Source organism: Babylonia areolata, chromosome 10, assembly GCF_041734735.1.
Source record: "Babylonia areolata isolate BAREFJ2019XMU chromosome 10, ASM4173473v1, whole genome shotgun sequence".
NCBI lineage: Eukaryota > Metazoa > Mollusca > Gastropoda > Neogastropoda > Buccinidae > Babylonia > Babylonia areolata.
The window spans coordinates 14,835,445-14,847,652 of record NC_134885.1 but is presented as its reverse complement, the minus strand read 5'-3'; the positions used below and the strand labels follow the sequence as shown (position 1 = coordinate 14,847,652).

At 45.1% G+C, this 12,208-nt stretch overlaps 1 protein-coding gene across 1 annotated transcript in view; it reads left to right on the top strand.

Annotated features, from left to right (window-relative positions):
- The first annotated feature begins 4,071 nt into the window (after positions 1 to 4,071).
- Positions 4,072 to 12,208, top strand: part of LOC143286665 (cell surface hyaluronidase CEMIP2-like) — a 104,366-nt gene continuing 96,229 nt past the window's right edge. The window contains 2 exon segments of the mRNA XM_076594301.1: positions 4,072 to 4,242; positions 6,057 to 6,261. Coding sequence (XP_076450416.1) covers positions 4,072 to 4,242; positions 6,057 to 6,261 — 376 coding nt within the window.

The following is a 12,208-nucleotide window of genomic DNA, read 5'->3' as shown; positions in this document are numbered from 1 at the left end:
GTAGTCTATTCGGTCCGAGATGGAGTGTAGAGGAGAATGCAGTCATAAACGTAGGATCAGGCAGAGTCATTCATGCATCTGTGTCAGAGAGTGTTGATCTTGTTCTTTTAGTCTGTATAACAAAGGGAGACAATGACGATATCGCAGAAGGAGGAGTGGTGTGCTGAGGACGAGTTGAGCGGTAGTTTTATATTCGCTGTTGGGAGTGAATGGGAACAAACCAGTCAATAGACAGTTATAGCTGTCGAGGCGAGAGAGAATGAGAGAAGCGACGTGTTCAGGTGGACAACAGATATTTCCGAACGGAATTAATGTGCCGTAATTGACAGCAGCAGGATTTACTGACAGGTCTGACTTTTTGGTCGTTTTTTTTTTTTTGTGTGCGTTTTGTTTTGTTTTTGCACGAAGAGTGTGTTATCAAGAGCAACAGTGCCAATATTGGCTGAGCTGGAAAGGGAATAGAAATAAGCGTTGTCAAGTTTGGTTGAGTCAAAAATGATCAGTAGAGGAGAGTTCTTGTTTTGTTCCTGTGAGCATTGCTTCAGTTTTGTCGGCATTTGATGGTAGCGTATTCTGAATCATCCGCTTCTGAATCTCCAGGAAGAAGCTGGATGTTTCTTACCAGAGGATGAATTTCCAGGGGTGTCGCTTTCCAAACACGAAATCTATGGGCGTGGATGCGTACTGAAGTGTTTTTTGGTAGCGCTCGAGGATACTCGGAAAGTGGACAGGCGAGGCTATTGCATCTTCAGTGTATGCCAAGAATTGCTTCTGGGCGCCACCCGGTGCCGGTGCTGAGGATGTTCGAACGTGTCTGCACTTGTGCCTCCTAGACTGCCCAGACGTAAGTGCGGATTGAGTCACTGAGGCACTCAGTGTGCAGCCCGCCGACCGGCCGAGCACCACGTGGTCCAGGCCCCAGATATGTCAGGGTTGTACTGGATTGCCTCCCTTGGATGAAAGAAGGAGCTAGCTGCCTGATGCTATATTCCATACATCACTGATGGCGTCATATACTGACTGTATGAGCCGAAGCCGTCGTACCCGTGATCAGCCTTGTGCCGCCAGTCCATGGCAGGTGGCACACCAAACAGCACATAGGCCCCTGCATCGTAGGCATTGTTGTGTCAAAAATGAGACTTGTCTATTGGGAGTACGACTTGTGTGACTCCACAAGAAGGCGCCTGGTTGTGTGCCAGACGTGGAACGGTGCAGACTGGCCAGTTCTTTGCTCTGGAGGTGGTCCCCAACGGAGACACCACAACCAGCAGAGGCGCTCCAGAGGAGGAAATGAAGCTGACACTGACCACCACCAGTTCAATCATGACTAATATTGTGGTGTTTGATAGTTTCAGCAAGGGGAGAAGCATACAGTGGGAAAAGAGCTGGGCCTAAACATATCCTTGTGTAAACTCTGTGTTCAGACTTGCGACAGATTAGAATCAGTCAGTGAAAATTAATACGACTCGAACCAGCTGAGAGCGGTGCCAATGTTAGTAAAAGTGCCATGAAGACGGGAAAAGAGGGTTGAATGGTCTATTGTGTTAAAGGCTGCTGGTAAGTCAAACAGAGTGAGAAGGGAGTCGGATGCCAACAGCAGGGTGTTGCGGAAAGTGTTCGGTGCTGCGGTCAGCACGATAAACAGACTGCGAAGGGGACGAGATTGTTGAAGCAAGGTGGTTATTGAGCTGCTTCAGTTCCAAATATCTTTCATGATGGGTCTAAAAAATCCCGTAGGATGTTTCCATTGAGCAAGAATGAGCACTGTTTGGGTACTGTTGAAAATCAACAAAAAGGTCTGGAACTTGTGTACAAGTTTTATTTTCTAGGCAACAGCTCAACATTTTTTTTTAAAAGGTGGATCGATGCTTTTGACGCTTTTTCCACTATTTATTTATTTATTTATTTACTTATTCATCTTTTTTATTTTTGTTATTTTTTTAATTATTTTTTTTCTCAAGGCCTGACTAAGCGCGTTGGGTTACGCTGCTCGTCAGGCATCTGCTTGGCAGATGTGGTGTAGCGTATATGGATTTGACCGAACGCAGTGACGCCTCCTTGAGCTACTGATACTGATACTGACACCACCTCTAGTCAAACTATAAAGCCAAGGTGTTCATCTGAACTTATAGCAGAACCTATCACCAAGTATGTAAAAGTTGGGGGGAAATGCTCACATACACACGTGGGACTGATACAGGTATACATAAACTTGCTCATTTTTTGTTATGAATGTACAGAAAAACTACGTACCGAAATTCCGTGGCACAATGTTTTCTAAAAGAAAAGTAAATTTCAGAAAACGAAATGGTTTAAGATGAGGATTATCCACAGAATATTGGCAACAAATAGTTCTGTCAAATTGAAATATGGTAATTTCCAGTTGTAACTATATAATACCAGTACTATTCAGCAGACCGTATGCTAGCTCTGTAACAGGTCAGTGCATTGTTTGGTAATGTATTATCATGTTATGTGATGCCGTTTATCAGGTTGTTTGCGTTATAAGGGGTTAAGAAAAAGGACACTCTGATCATATCACCAATGAACCAGCGCACCAACCATCAAGCCACACACTGGACTGCATGAAGGTCTGCTCACATCAGTTAGGAAAAGAAAGCACCTTGCTAAACCAATCCTCCATGAACTGTTGATGAAGGGAGACGTAGGGAAAGACAGAAAACCGGTGGACTAACAACTTTGTATCATGAACAGGAAAACAATTTGCAGACACTCAACCAACACACCTGGAGGAATCTGGTGAACAGTTCGGCATCCCAATGACTCTTCACGGAGCTGAGGGATTAGAAGAAGACGAAGATGGAGCAAACCAACGGGCAGCTTCAGCATTGAAGTATGATGGCAGAATTCATATTGTCAACACGCGAACCTCCTTCTTCATCGACGGCCCCATTGTTGAGGGTGCTGATAGATTGAAATACTCAGAACCCAGTGTCGGTGGCGCGGTGGCCTTGTGACAATGCGCCTGACAAGGAAACGAGTATTCACGGGCTCGAGCCCCATGTACGGACCGGAAGTTTTAGTCCCCCCTCCACTATACTTTGATGGCAGTCTGGGTGCCCCAAACAGCACAAAATACAGCTTCGCGGAGTACAACACATCACACAGCAAAGCACAGTACAACACTGCTCAACACAGCACAACACACATCACAGCATAGCGCAGCGCAGCAAATACAGCACAGCACACGGTACAAAACAGCACAACACACAACACTGCACAGCACAACACAACACAGCAGAGCACAGCACTGTACGCAGTTCAGCACTGCACAGTTCTAAACAACACACAAGTCATCGGAGCACAGCACAACACACAACATTACACAGCATAATACAGCAATGCACAGAACAATTCACAGCTCCAAGCAATGCAGTGTATGAAAATACAGCGCCGCACACCACATAAAAACGCAATGCAGCACAGAACAACACAACACAACATATCTCTCTGCTTTCTCTGTATAAATTTGAGCCTTTTAAAAAGAGACATACTTTTGGATATGGTAAGAAATATATAACAGTTAACAAAATAACAACAAATTAGAACACGCTTTAACTTTAATAATTCCAAAAATGACTGAAGAATGGATTGAAATCGAGCTCTTAAGTTTTCAATCAATTATGGAACAGCCGCTTGCATGTCACTCGTGTATGTGCGTATGATACTGATATTATGCGTATGGAGCATACGAACAATTGTTTGTATGATAATGAATCTGAAAACTGATCAGTTACACTGTTTTGCATGAGTGTGTGTATGCTTTAATTGTGTTAATTCTGTTGTTCAATGCACAGTTTAGCAAAGTGTACTGTTTGTGTTTGCCGGACATGTTTTACGTTTCCTCGTTTCCATGACACAGGCATATGGCCGAGTGCATTAAATAGGCTGAGTTCCCTCTCTCTTCCTTACTTCTCTCTCTCTCTCTCTCTCTCTCTCTCTGTGTGTGTGTGTGTGTGTGTGTGTGTGTGTGTGTGTGTGTGTGTGTGTGTGACTTTTCTTCCTTCCACCACTCCTTTCTTTCTCTCTTTCTCTGTTGTTTTGTTCAGCATGAAGAGGAGGAGCGACAGGCAAGTGTTGGCTGTGGTGTGGTGCCTGACGTGCGGGTGGTGTGTGGGCGGGGTGCCGGCTGACAAGTGCCCCTGGGAGGAAACAGGGCTGCTGGCCTGGTCTGACGCCGACACCTGGGGCACGGACGGAGTGCCCGGGGAGAACACCAAGGTGGGCACGTTGTTCTTTGGTAAGCCGTCATGGTGGTGGTGGTAGTGTAGTGGAGCGAAGCAGAGTGCAATGTAGTGCGTGTAGTGTAGTGTAGTGTAGTGTAGTGTAGTGTTGTGTTGTGTAGTGTAGTGTTGTGGAGCGGAGCGGAGCGGAGGTGCAATGCAGTGCGTGTAGTGTAGCGTTGTGTTGTGTAGTGTAGTGTAGCGTTGTGTTGTGTAGTGTAGTGTAGCGTTGTGTTGTGTAGTGTAGTGTAGTGTAGTGTTGTGGAGCGGAGCGGAGCGGAGGTGCAATGCAGTGCGTGTAGTGTAGCGTTGTGTTGTGTAGTGTAGTGTAGCGTTGTGTTGTGTAGTGTAGTGTAGCGTTGTGTTGTGTAGTGTAGTGTAGTGTAGTGTTGTGGAGCGGAGCGGAGCGGAGGTGCAATGCAGTGCGTGTAGTGTAGCGTTGTGTTGTGTAGTGTAGTGTAGCGTTGTGTTGTGTTGTGTAGTGTAGCGTTGTGTTGTGTAGTGTAGTGTAGCGTTGTGTTGTGTTGTGTAGTGTAGTGTAGCGTTGTGTTGTGTTGTGTAGTGTAGTGTAGTGTAGCGTTGTGTTGTGTTGTGTAGTGTAGTGTAGCGTTGTGTAGCGTTGTGTTGTGTAGTGTAGTGTAGCGTTGTGTTGTGTTGTGTAGTGTAGTGTAGTGTAGCGTTGTGTTGTGTTGTGTAGTGTAGTGTAGCGTTGTGTAGCGTTGTGTTGTGTAGTGTAGTGTAGCGTTGTGTTGTGTTGTGTAGTGTAGCGTTGTGTTGTGTTGTGTAGTGTAGTGTAGCGTTGTGTTGTGTTGTGTAGTGTAGTGTAGTGTTGTGTAGTGTTGTGCAGCGGAGCGGAGCGGAGGTGCAATGCAGTGCGTGTAGTGCAGTGTAGTGTAGTGTAGTGTAGTGTAGTGTAGTGTTGTGGAGCGGAGCGGAGGTGCAATGCATGCGTGTAGTGTAGTGTAGTGTAGTGTAGTGTAGTGTAGCGTTGTGTTGTGTAGTGTAGTGTTGTGGAGCGGAGTGCAATGCAGTGTAGTGTAGTGTAGTGTAGTGTCGTGGAGCGGAGTGGCGAGCAATGCAGTGTGTGTAGTGTAGTGTAGTGGAGCAGAGCGGAGCTGAGCAGAGTGCAATGCAATGTAGTGTAGTGTAGTGGAGCAGAACGGAGTGCAATGCAGTGCGTGTAGTGTAATGTAGTGTTGTGTAGTGTAGTTTCGTGGAGTGGAGTGGTGAGCAATGCACTGCGTGTATTGTAGTGAAGTGTAGTGTAGTGGAGTGGAGTGGAGTGGAGTGGAGTGCAGTGCAGTGCGTGTAGTGTAGTGTAGTGTAGTGTAGTGTAGTGTAGTGTAGTGTAGTGGAGCGGAGCGGAGCGGAGTGCAATGCAGTGCGTGTAGTGTAATGTTGTGTAGTGTAGTGTTGTGTAGTGTATTGTCGTAGAGAGGAGCTGAGTGCAATGCAGTACGTGTAGTGGAGTGGAGTGGAGTGGAGTGGAGTGGCGAGCAATGCAGTGCGTGTAGTGTAGTGTAGTGTAGTGTAGTCGGTGTAGTGTAGTGTAGTGTAGTGTAGTATCGTATCGTGAGCACTCCGCTCCAGTATACTATACTACTCTACACTACACTAAACAGCACTGCACTGCACCATGCTCCACTCCGATGCACTGTATTACAGTACAGTACAGTACAGTACAGCACAGCACAGCACAGTACACTACACTACACTACACTACGCTACGCTACGCTATGATACGCTACACTACTTTCTTGAAGTCCTCCCTTTTTTCTTGCTTACTTTCGCCCGTACCTGTGCGTTCTCCAGGTGACCATCCCCCGTGACAAAAGAGTTATACTGGACGTTCAGCCAGCCTCTCTGGCCACGCTGACCATCCCGGCAGGGACAGCTCTGATCTGGGGGGACGTGGACGGACTGGAACTGAACACCCACAACATCTTGGTGGAAGGCGAATTCCATATCGGCTCTGAGACCTGCAGGTTCGAGAAAAAGGCTCGGATACGTCTACACGGTTAGTTGATTGAACAAACCAATTTAATATATACATATTTTTAGGCACATACGTGTTTCCCATATTTCCTCATTTTGAATAAAAGCCCATTGTAGGGTAAATGTTGTCCATCGCAGTTCCCCTAGCCTTCATCCTTAAATGTTGGCAATATTCACACCCTTCAAATTTCAATGTATTTCAGAGAAAAAGAGGGGTGGGGAGTATAAAATGGCCCAGAGTATATAAACTGGCAATGGCCAAACTTCACCCCGGGTATAATGTTGCCTAGGCTAGTTTATATGGGGGCATATTCTGGCTATGGCCAGATTATACGGGGGCATGTTCTAGATGAGGCCACTTCTCTGGCCTGTTACACCAGCAAAGATGCTCGCGTATGCTGCAAAGCAAATTGGCTCAAATCGGGCTAAATTTGATTAGAATTTGTTTGTTACAAGGTGTTCAGCGATAGATTTCTAAATGATTCCTGAACCGATTTAACTCGGATTGGTCACAAAAGAAACAGCTCAACACCTACTTTCTAATGAGTATAAAATGAAGTGTTGATTATTTAAGATGGATTTATAATTATAATTTGTCACCTGAACAGTGTCAGTTTTAGCGAGATCATCGCTGAAAATGACAAACTGCATTAAATCAGTTTAACGTAGGCAAACACAAATGGAATAGATTTAAAGATGGAATTGCGACAATTCTTCCAGTATATAATACTTGTAGTTTACTGATCTGACAGAAGAGATGTTTAATTAAATACGGTGTTTCAGAAACACAGTTTTCACCTCAGCCACTGCCGTCAAGCAAACTGGTCATGTAGTGATTGTCGTTAAGTGTCAACAATGAATATCGACTTTGTGATATTCTAAATGCCTGATCTACTCTCATCCCAACGCTATGATAGTGTGGTTTTAGTTTCCAACAGTAGTCACATAAAGAATTGTAAACTGTAGCATTATGTGTGACGAGAAGACAAAATGATGTAAGCTTTGCATCAGTTGAAATCTTTAGACTGACAAACGATTAAACTAATTTCAACTATGCTTCTAACTGATTAAAGTGTGTGTGTGTGTAAGCACAACAAATATAATATTGCAGCAAATGATACAGAGACTTGATTTAATAGATGTTTAGGAGCAGTGTTTAAAAGGGGCTTTGCATTTACAATTCGAATAGTGTCATGCATTCTGCGCGGGTCGTTGAAGACCGGCATGTTAGTTGCGAAAAGGCGTCTGCTATAGCTTTTGTGTGAAGCAGTATCTGAAGCCAGCTGAGTGCTTTGTTACATCTCTCCCCATCTTTTGAAATCCATCATCTGCAATGGTTAATTAAAAGTAATTCTTGTGAGCAGACTTAGCTGAGCATGAAACAAAAATTATTGACTAGGTAAAGGGAGATAATTTAGCTGATAACAGATAGCAAAGTGAAATTTGGAGTGATTGCAACATTCTTAGGAACAACACTCTACTTCCATATTCAAAGTGGCTTTAGCCAGGTTAAATTAAGAGTTTGAACTCAGTCAAATGCAATCTAACTTAACTTTGAACCGTTTGAGATAGAGAAGGAGTCCCAATAAAATATGAAGTTTGAAAGCATTCATTTTTGTGCCCATCAATCTATATATTAACACTGTCAGACCTACATGTAGAGCAGCATACATGTACAAAAGCACAGATTATAATAACATGAATTATTTTAGAATGTTCATTGACATGCTTTGCATTGCAAAGACCATGTGACAAGCTAACTCACTGGTTAAGCAAGAAGAAAATTTTTTTTAAACCCATTAAACATGAATTGCAGAAATATCTGAAAATGGAAACAGAATTAGAGCATGAACAGGAATGGTATGAACAATAACATGATAGCACTGTTTCAGCTTAGAAAGAAAAAACAAAAACAAACAAACAGCATGAGTATTGGCACCATGACTGTTCATTTTTGCAGTGTCACTGTTCTGGCTGTAAAATGTTTCATCACCAGCCCTACATTACAGAGTAGAAATAATTCTGGAGGTCAGTCGTACAGACCGTCTTCGTGCAGGATCTGGTGGTAGTGGAGGTGCCTCTAGTGCAGCTTGCAGGGATGATGTCCTCCGTGTAGTCAGTGTCAGTGTCTGTGTCAGAATGTGACACCTTGTCCGGGCAATGCAGTGGGGCCGGGTCTGTAGACGTGACAGGTGTTTGTTGGCTGTGCCTCTGTGGTGTGGGGCTGACTACAGGTGGGAACACCTGTCGGACCACAGCATCAGGTGTAGTGCTGTGGCACCTCCAACTGCGTTGGCGTCGTCTGCGTCGTTGGTTTGGAGCTGGAGTAGCTGGCGTCAGCCCAGGTTGCCCAGTGTGTGTGGTGGCAACACACTGTTTGTAGACTGGGACTGCAGGCTGGTGGTCAGCATTCTTTCGCCTGGCCTTCTTCACGTAGCGTTGCTTGTGGCGACACTGGTCCTCCGTGTGGCCAGACATATCACACCAGACACAGTCCTGGAGGATGTGGGTGGTGTGCTGACATGGAGGACTTGTTGCAGGCTGTTGACCTAAGCTGTGAGCGTGGCCAGCTGAGACTGTAGGCGGGCAACGGTGGTATTGTCTACGCCTGGGTAGGTGTCATATGTGTCGCTGTCCTCCCGCACCCATCGCTGGGCCTCCTTCTTCGCCGCCTCGAAGGTGGTGTCAGGGCGGTCTCGTATGAAGCGTCTGACATTGCGCCTGAGTGCGGCTGGTTGAAGACCTGTGGCGAAAGTATCGCAAAGAATGATTGCTGGCACCTGCATCACCCCATCTTCAGCCTTGTTGACCTCGGTCCACAAGTACTGAAGATGGGACGCGTACTCTGCCACCATCTCCATGGGCTGCTGCTGTCTATTGAAGAAGGCAGCAGCAAGGGATGTGGCGTCTCACTGCTCTCCCCAGTTGTCTTCAATGATGTGAAGGATCTTGGCTGGGGTGTCCACGTCTATCGCCGGCAGCCTGACGATCTGTTGGCGAGCTCATCCTGCCAGAGAGAGAATGTCGCGTCATGCAGGGGCTGCAGATGGAGGATCAGTCTGGCCTCCTGGACGAAGTCTTCGACCTCACTGCCGGTTTCCTCACCGGATAGCGTCGGGAGTTTGGGCAGAAAGTCGGTTGATCGGATGACGTTTCTTCTTCGTGGACTGGGTGTACCTGCTGCACTGTCTTCTCTCTTCTCCTATGTTAAACTATCCCTGTGTGACTGTTAATGCAACCTCTTGTCCCTGTATGATCCTAGCTCACAGCGCCAAGTTTAACCAAGTACACTTAGTGGTAAGGGGTTGTTTAATTTGGAATAAATGGATTAAAGGATGAAAACATTAAATGGGATAATTTTGGATCTATGTTGTTGTGGATAACCATCCTGTCGGCGACGCCACTTTTGTAGCGGTGTTGCTGTGAGTTGAACTACGGTTAGTAGACAGCTGAGCACTTGGCTACATCTATATATATATATATATATATATATGTGTGTGTGTGTGTGTGTGTGTGTGTGTGTGTGTGTGTGTGTGTGTGTGTGTAGGCATTATAGCCTCTGTGTGTGTGTGTGTGTGTGTGTGTGTGTGTGTGTGTGTGTGTGTGTGTGTGTGTGTTAAATAGTTAGAAAATGATAACAAAATATGGTCTCATGAAATCTAGACACGATTATTGGGGTATTGAATAAAGAATGGCACAATGTTCCAAAGCTCTGGCTTCCAAAATGCTTTCTTTGCAGCAAGAAAGAAAAGACTTTTTTTTCATGACGTAAAATGTGATGGCGGTAGAAAATGTATGTTGGTGAAGTCTGTACTGTTCATGAAAAAAAGGAATGTTTTCCACAAACTCACTCTGAGAATCCCATCAGAGTGTAAATGATGAATGAATGGGAGCCTCTATAAACTGCATGTGAACTTACATCAAATCAAGGGGAGCATGGTCTGTCACGCTTTGTAACATTTGTGTGTGTCTTGCCTCGTGTATAGTGGAAGTGTTGGAAAAGAAACATAATACAAACCCTTCCTCTGTTTGAACAGCCAGTGGTTCATTTGCACATTTACCACAAATCGCCCTCTCCATTGCCACTGCCTGTGTCACTTGCCACACACATCTAATCAGTTTCGCTTTCCAATGGACTTTGTCCTCAGACTAAAATAAGTCTCTCTCTTCTCCATCCCCTTCTAAGTCAGAACCTTCTCTCTTATCTTAATAATAATAATGGTATTTATATAGCGCTGGATCTTGTGCAGAGACAAATCAAAGCGCTTTCGCACCAGTTATTCACACGCATGCATAACTCTAATACTGTAGAAACTAAAGACAAGGAAGGGCAGGCAAGGGAGGCTATTTTGGGAAGAGGTGGGTTTTAAGGCCAGACTTGAAAGAGCTGAGTGTGGAGACTTGACGAAGCGAAAAAGGAAGTTCATTCCAATCGCAAGGTCCAGAAACAGAGAAAGAACGGCGGCCAACAGTCGAGTGTTTGAATCTGGGTATGCGTAAACAGAGTGGATCCGAGGCCGATCGTAGTGAGCGAGATGGAGTGTAGAGGTGAAGGCAGCCGCAGAGATAGGAAGGGGCAGTTTTGTGAATGCATCTATAACATAGAGTGCTGATCTTGTACTTTATTCGGTGTGAGACAGGGAGCCAGTGGAGATGTTGCAAAAGAGGAGTGATGTGCTCAGATCTTTTCTTTCTGAGGACGACTCGGGCAGCAGAGTTTTGTATGCGCTGAAGGGACTGAATGGATGAAGCAGGCATACCAGACAATAGAGAGTTACAGTAGTCAAGGCGAGAGAGAATGAGAGAAACGACAAGTCTAGATGTTGCGTCAGTGGACAGATATTTCCGGACGGCACTGATGCGCCGCAGTTGACAGTAGCAGGACTGTCATGTCTGACTGATAAAGTTTTGCATGGACAGTGTATTGTCAAGGACAACACCGAGGTATCCTGTAAGCTGAGAACACGACTTTCTTGTCCCTTCCAAGAACAACGTGTTTCAGCATGAGAGGCCATTGCCACATGTGCAGTCAGTTCAGGCTGGTGCAAAAAATAGCTCGAAACGTCAGTGACAAAGACTGGCCAGTACCAATGGTCTGAGGTTACGCAATGCTATTTAGGCAAGACGGGAGACCCAACCAATATTGTCCATTCCCAGCTGTGTGAGGTGTGACGTTTTTGAATTAAAACGTGTTTTGCAGTTCTCAGTCGTCAATACCCTTGGCTGTGCTCACATAGAAGGGTGTGTTAACATCTCTAATTGTTCTGTGCTTTGAACCTTCTAGTTGTTAGGGAAAAGCACAATATCGATAAAAAAAATTTTTTCATTCTTAGTAGTTGTTTTTTTTTTCATCAACAGCAGTCTGACAGAGACAGACAAACAGAAAGACAGCGACAGACAAACAGATAGACAAACGACAAAACACAGAGATTACAATGAGCATCCTACTGGACAGTGCCGGAACGTGATTGGCACTGAGCACAAACAAGGCAACACCACAGCATTGCACGTGCGTGGTTACAAGGTTACAACTTACCCCCAACACCGTCCCATTTCGCACCTTTTTGTGTCAAGGTTGTGGTTTTTGGCCTTGGTGTCTGCGAAACTGAAATGTGTTGCAAAATCGTTATGCATCTCTGTCTCTGTCTTTCTGTCTCTCTCTATCTGTCTATCTCTGTCTCTTTGTGTGTCTCTCTGTCTCTTTCTCTATTTCTCTCTCTCTCCCTCTCTCTCTTTGTGTGTGTGTGTGTGTGTGTGTGTGTGTGTGTGTGTGTGTGTGTGTGTGTGTGTGTATTTGCTCGGTTGTTTGAGTATTCACGCTTGTGTAGGTGCGCACAAGTTTGCTGAACGTTACCCATTTTTATTCTTATTTTATTTTCATCATTTGCCATCTTCATAACTTTTCATTTTGGATTTACGCACCGGTCAGGCATCTGCCTCTTTAGAAATATTTTTAGCAGTTGTGGTGT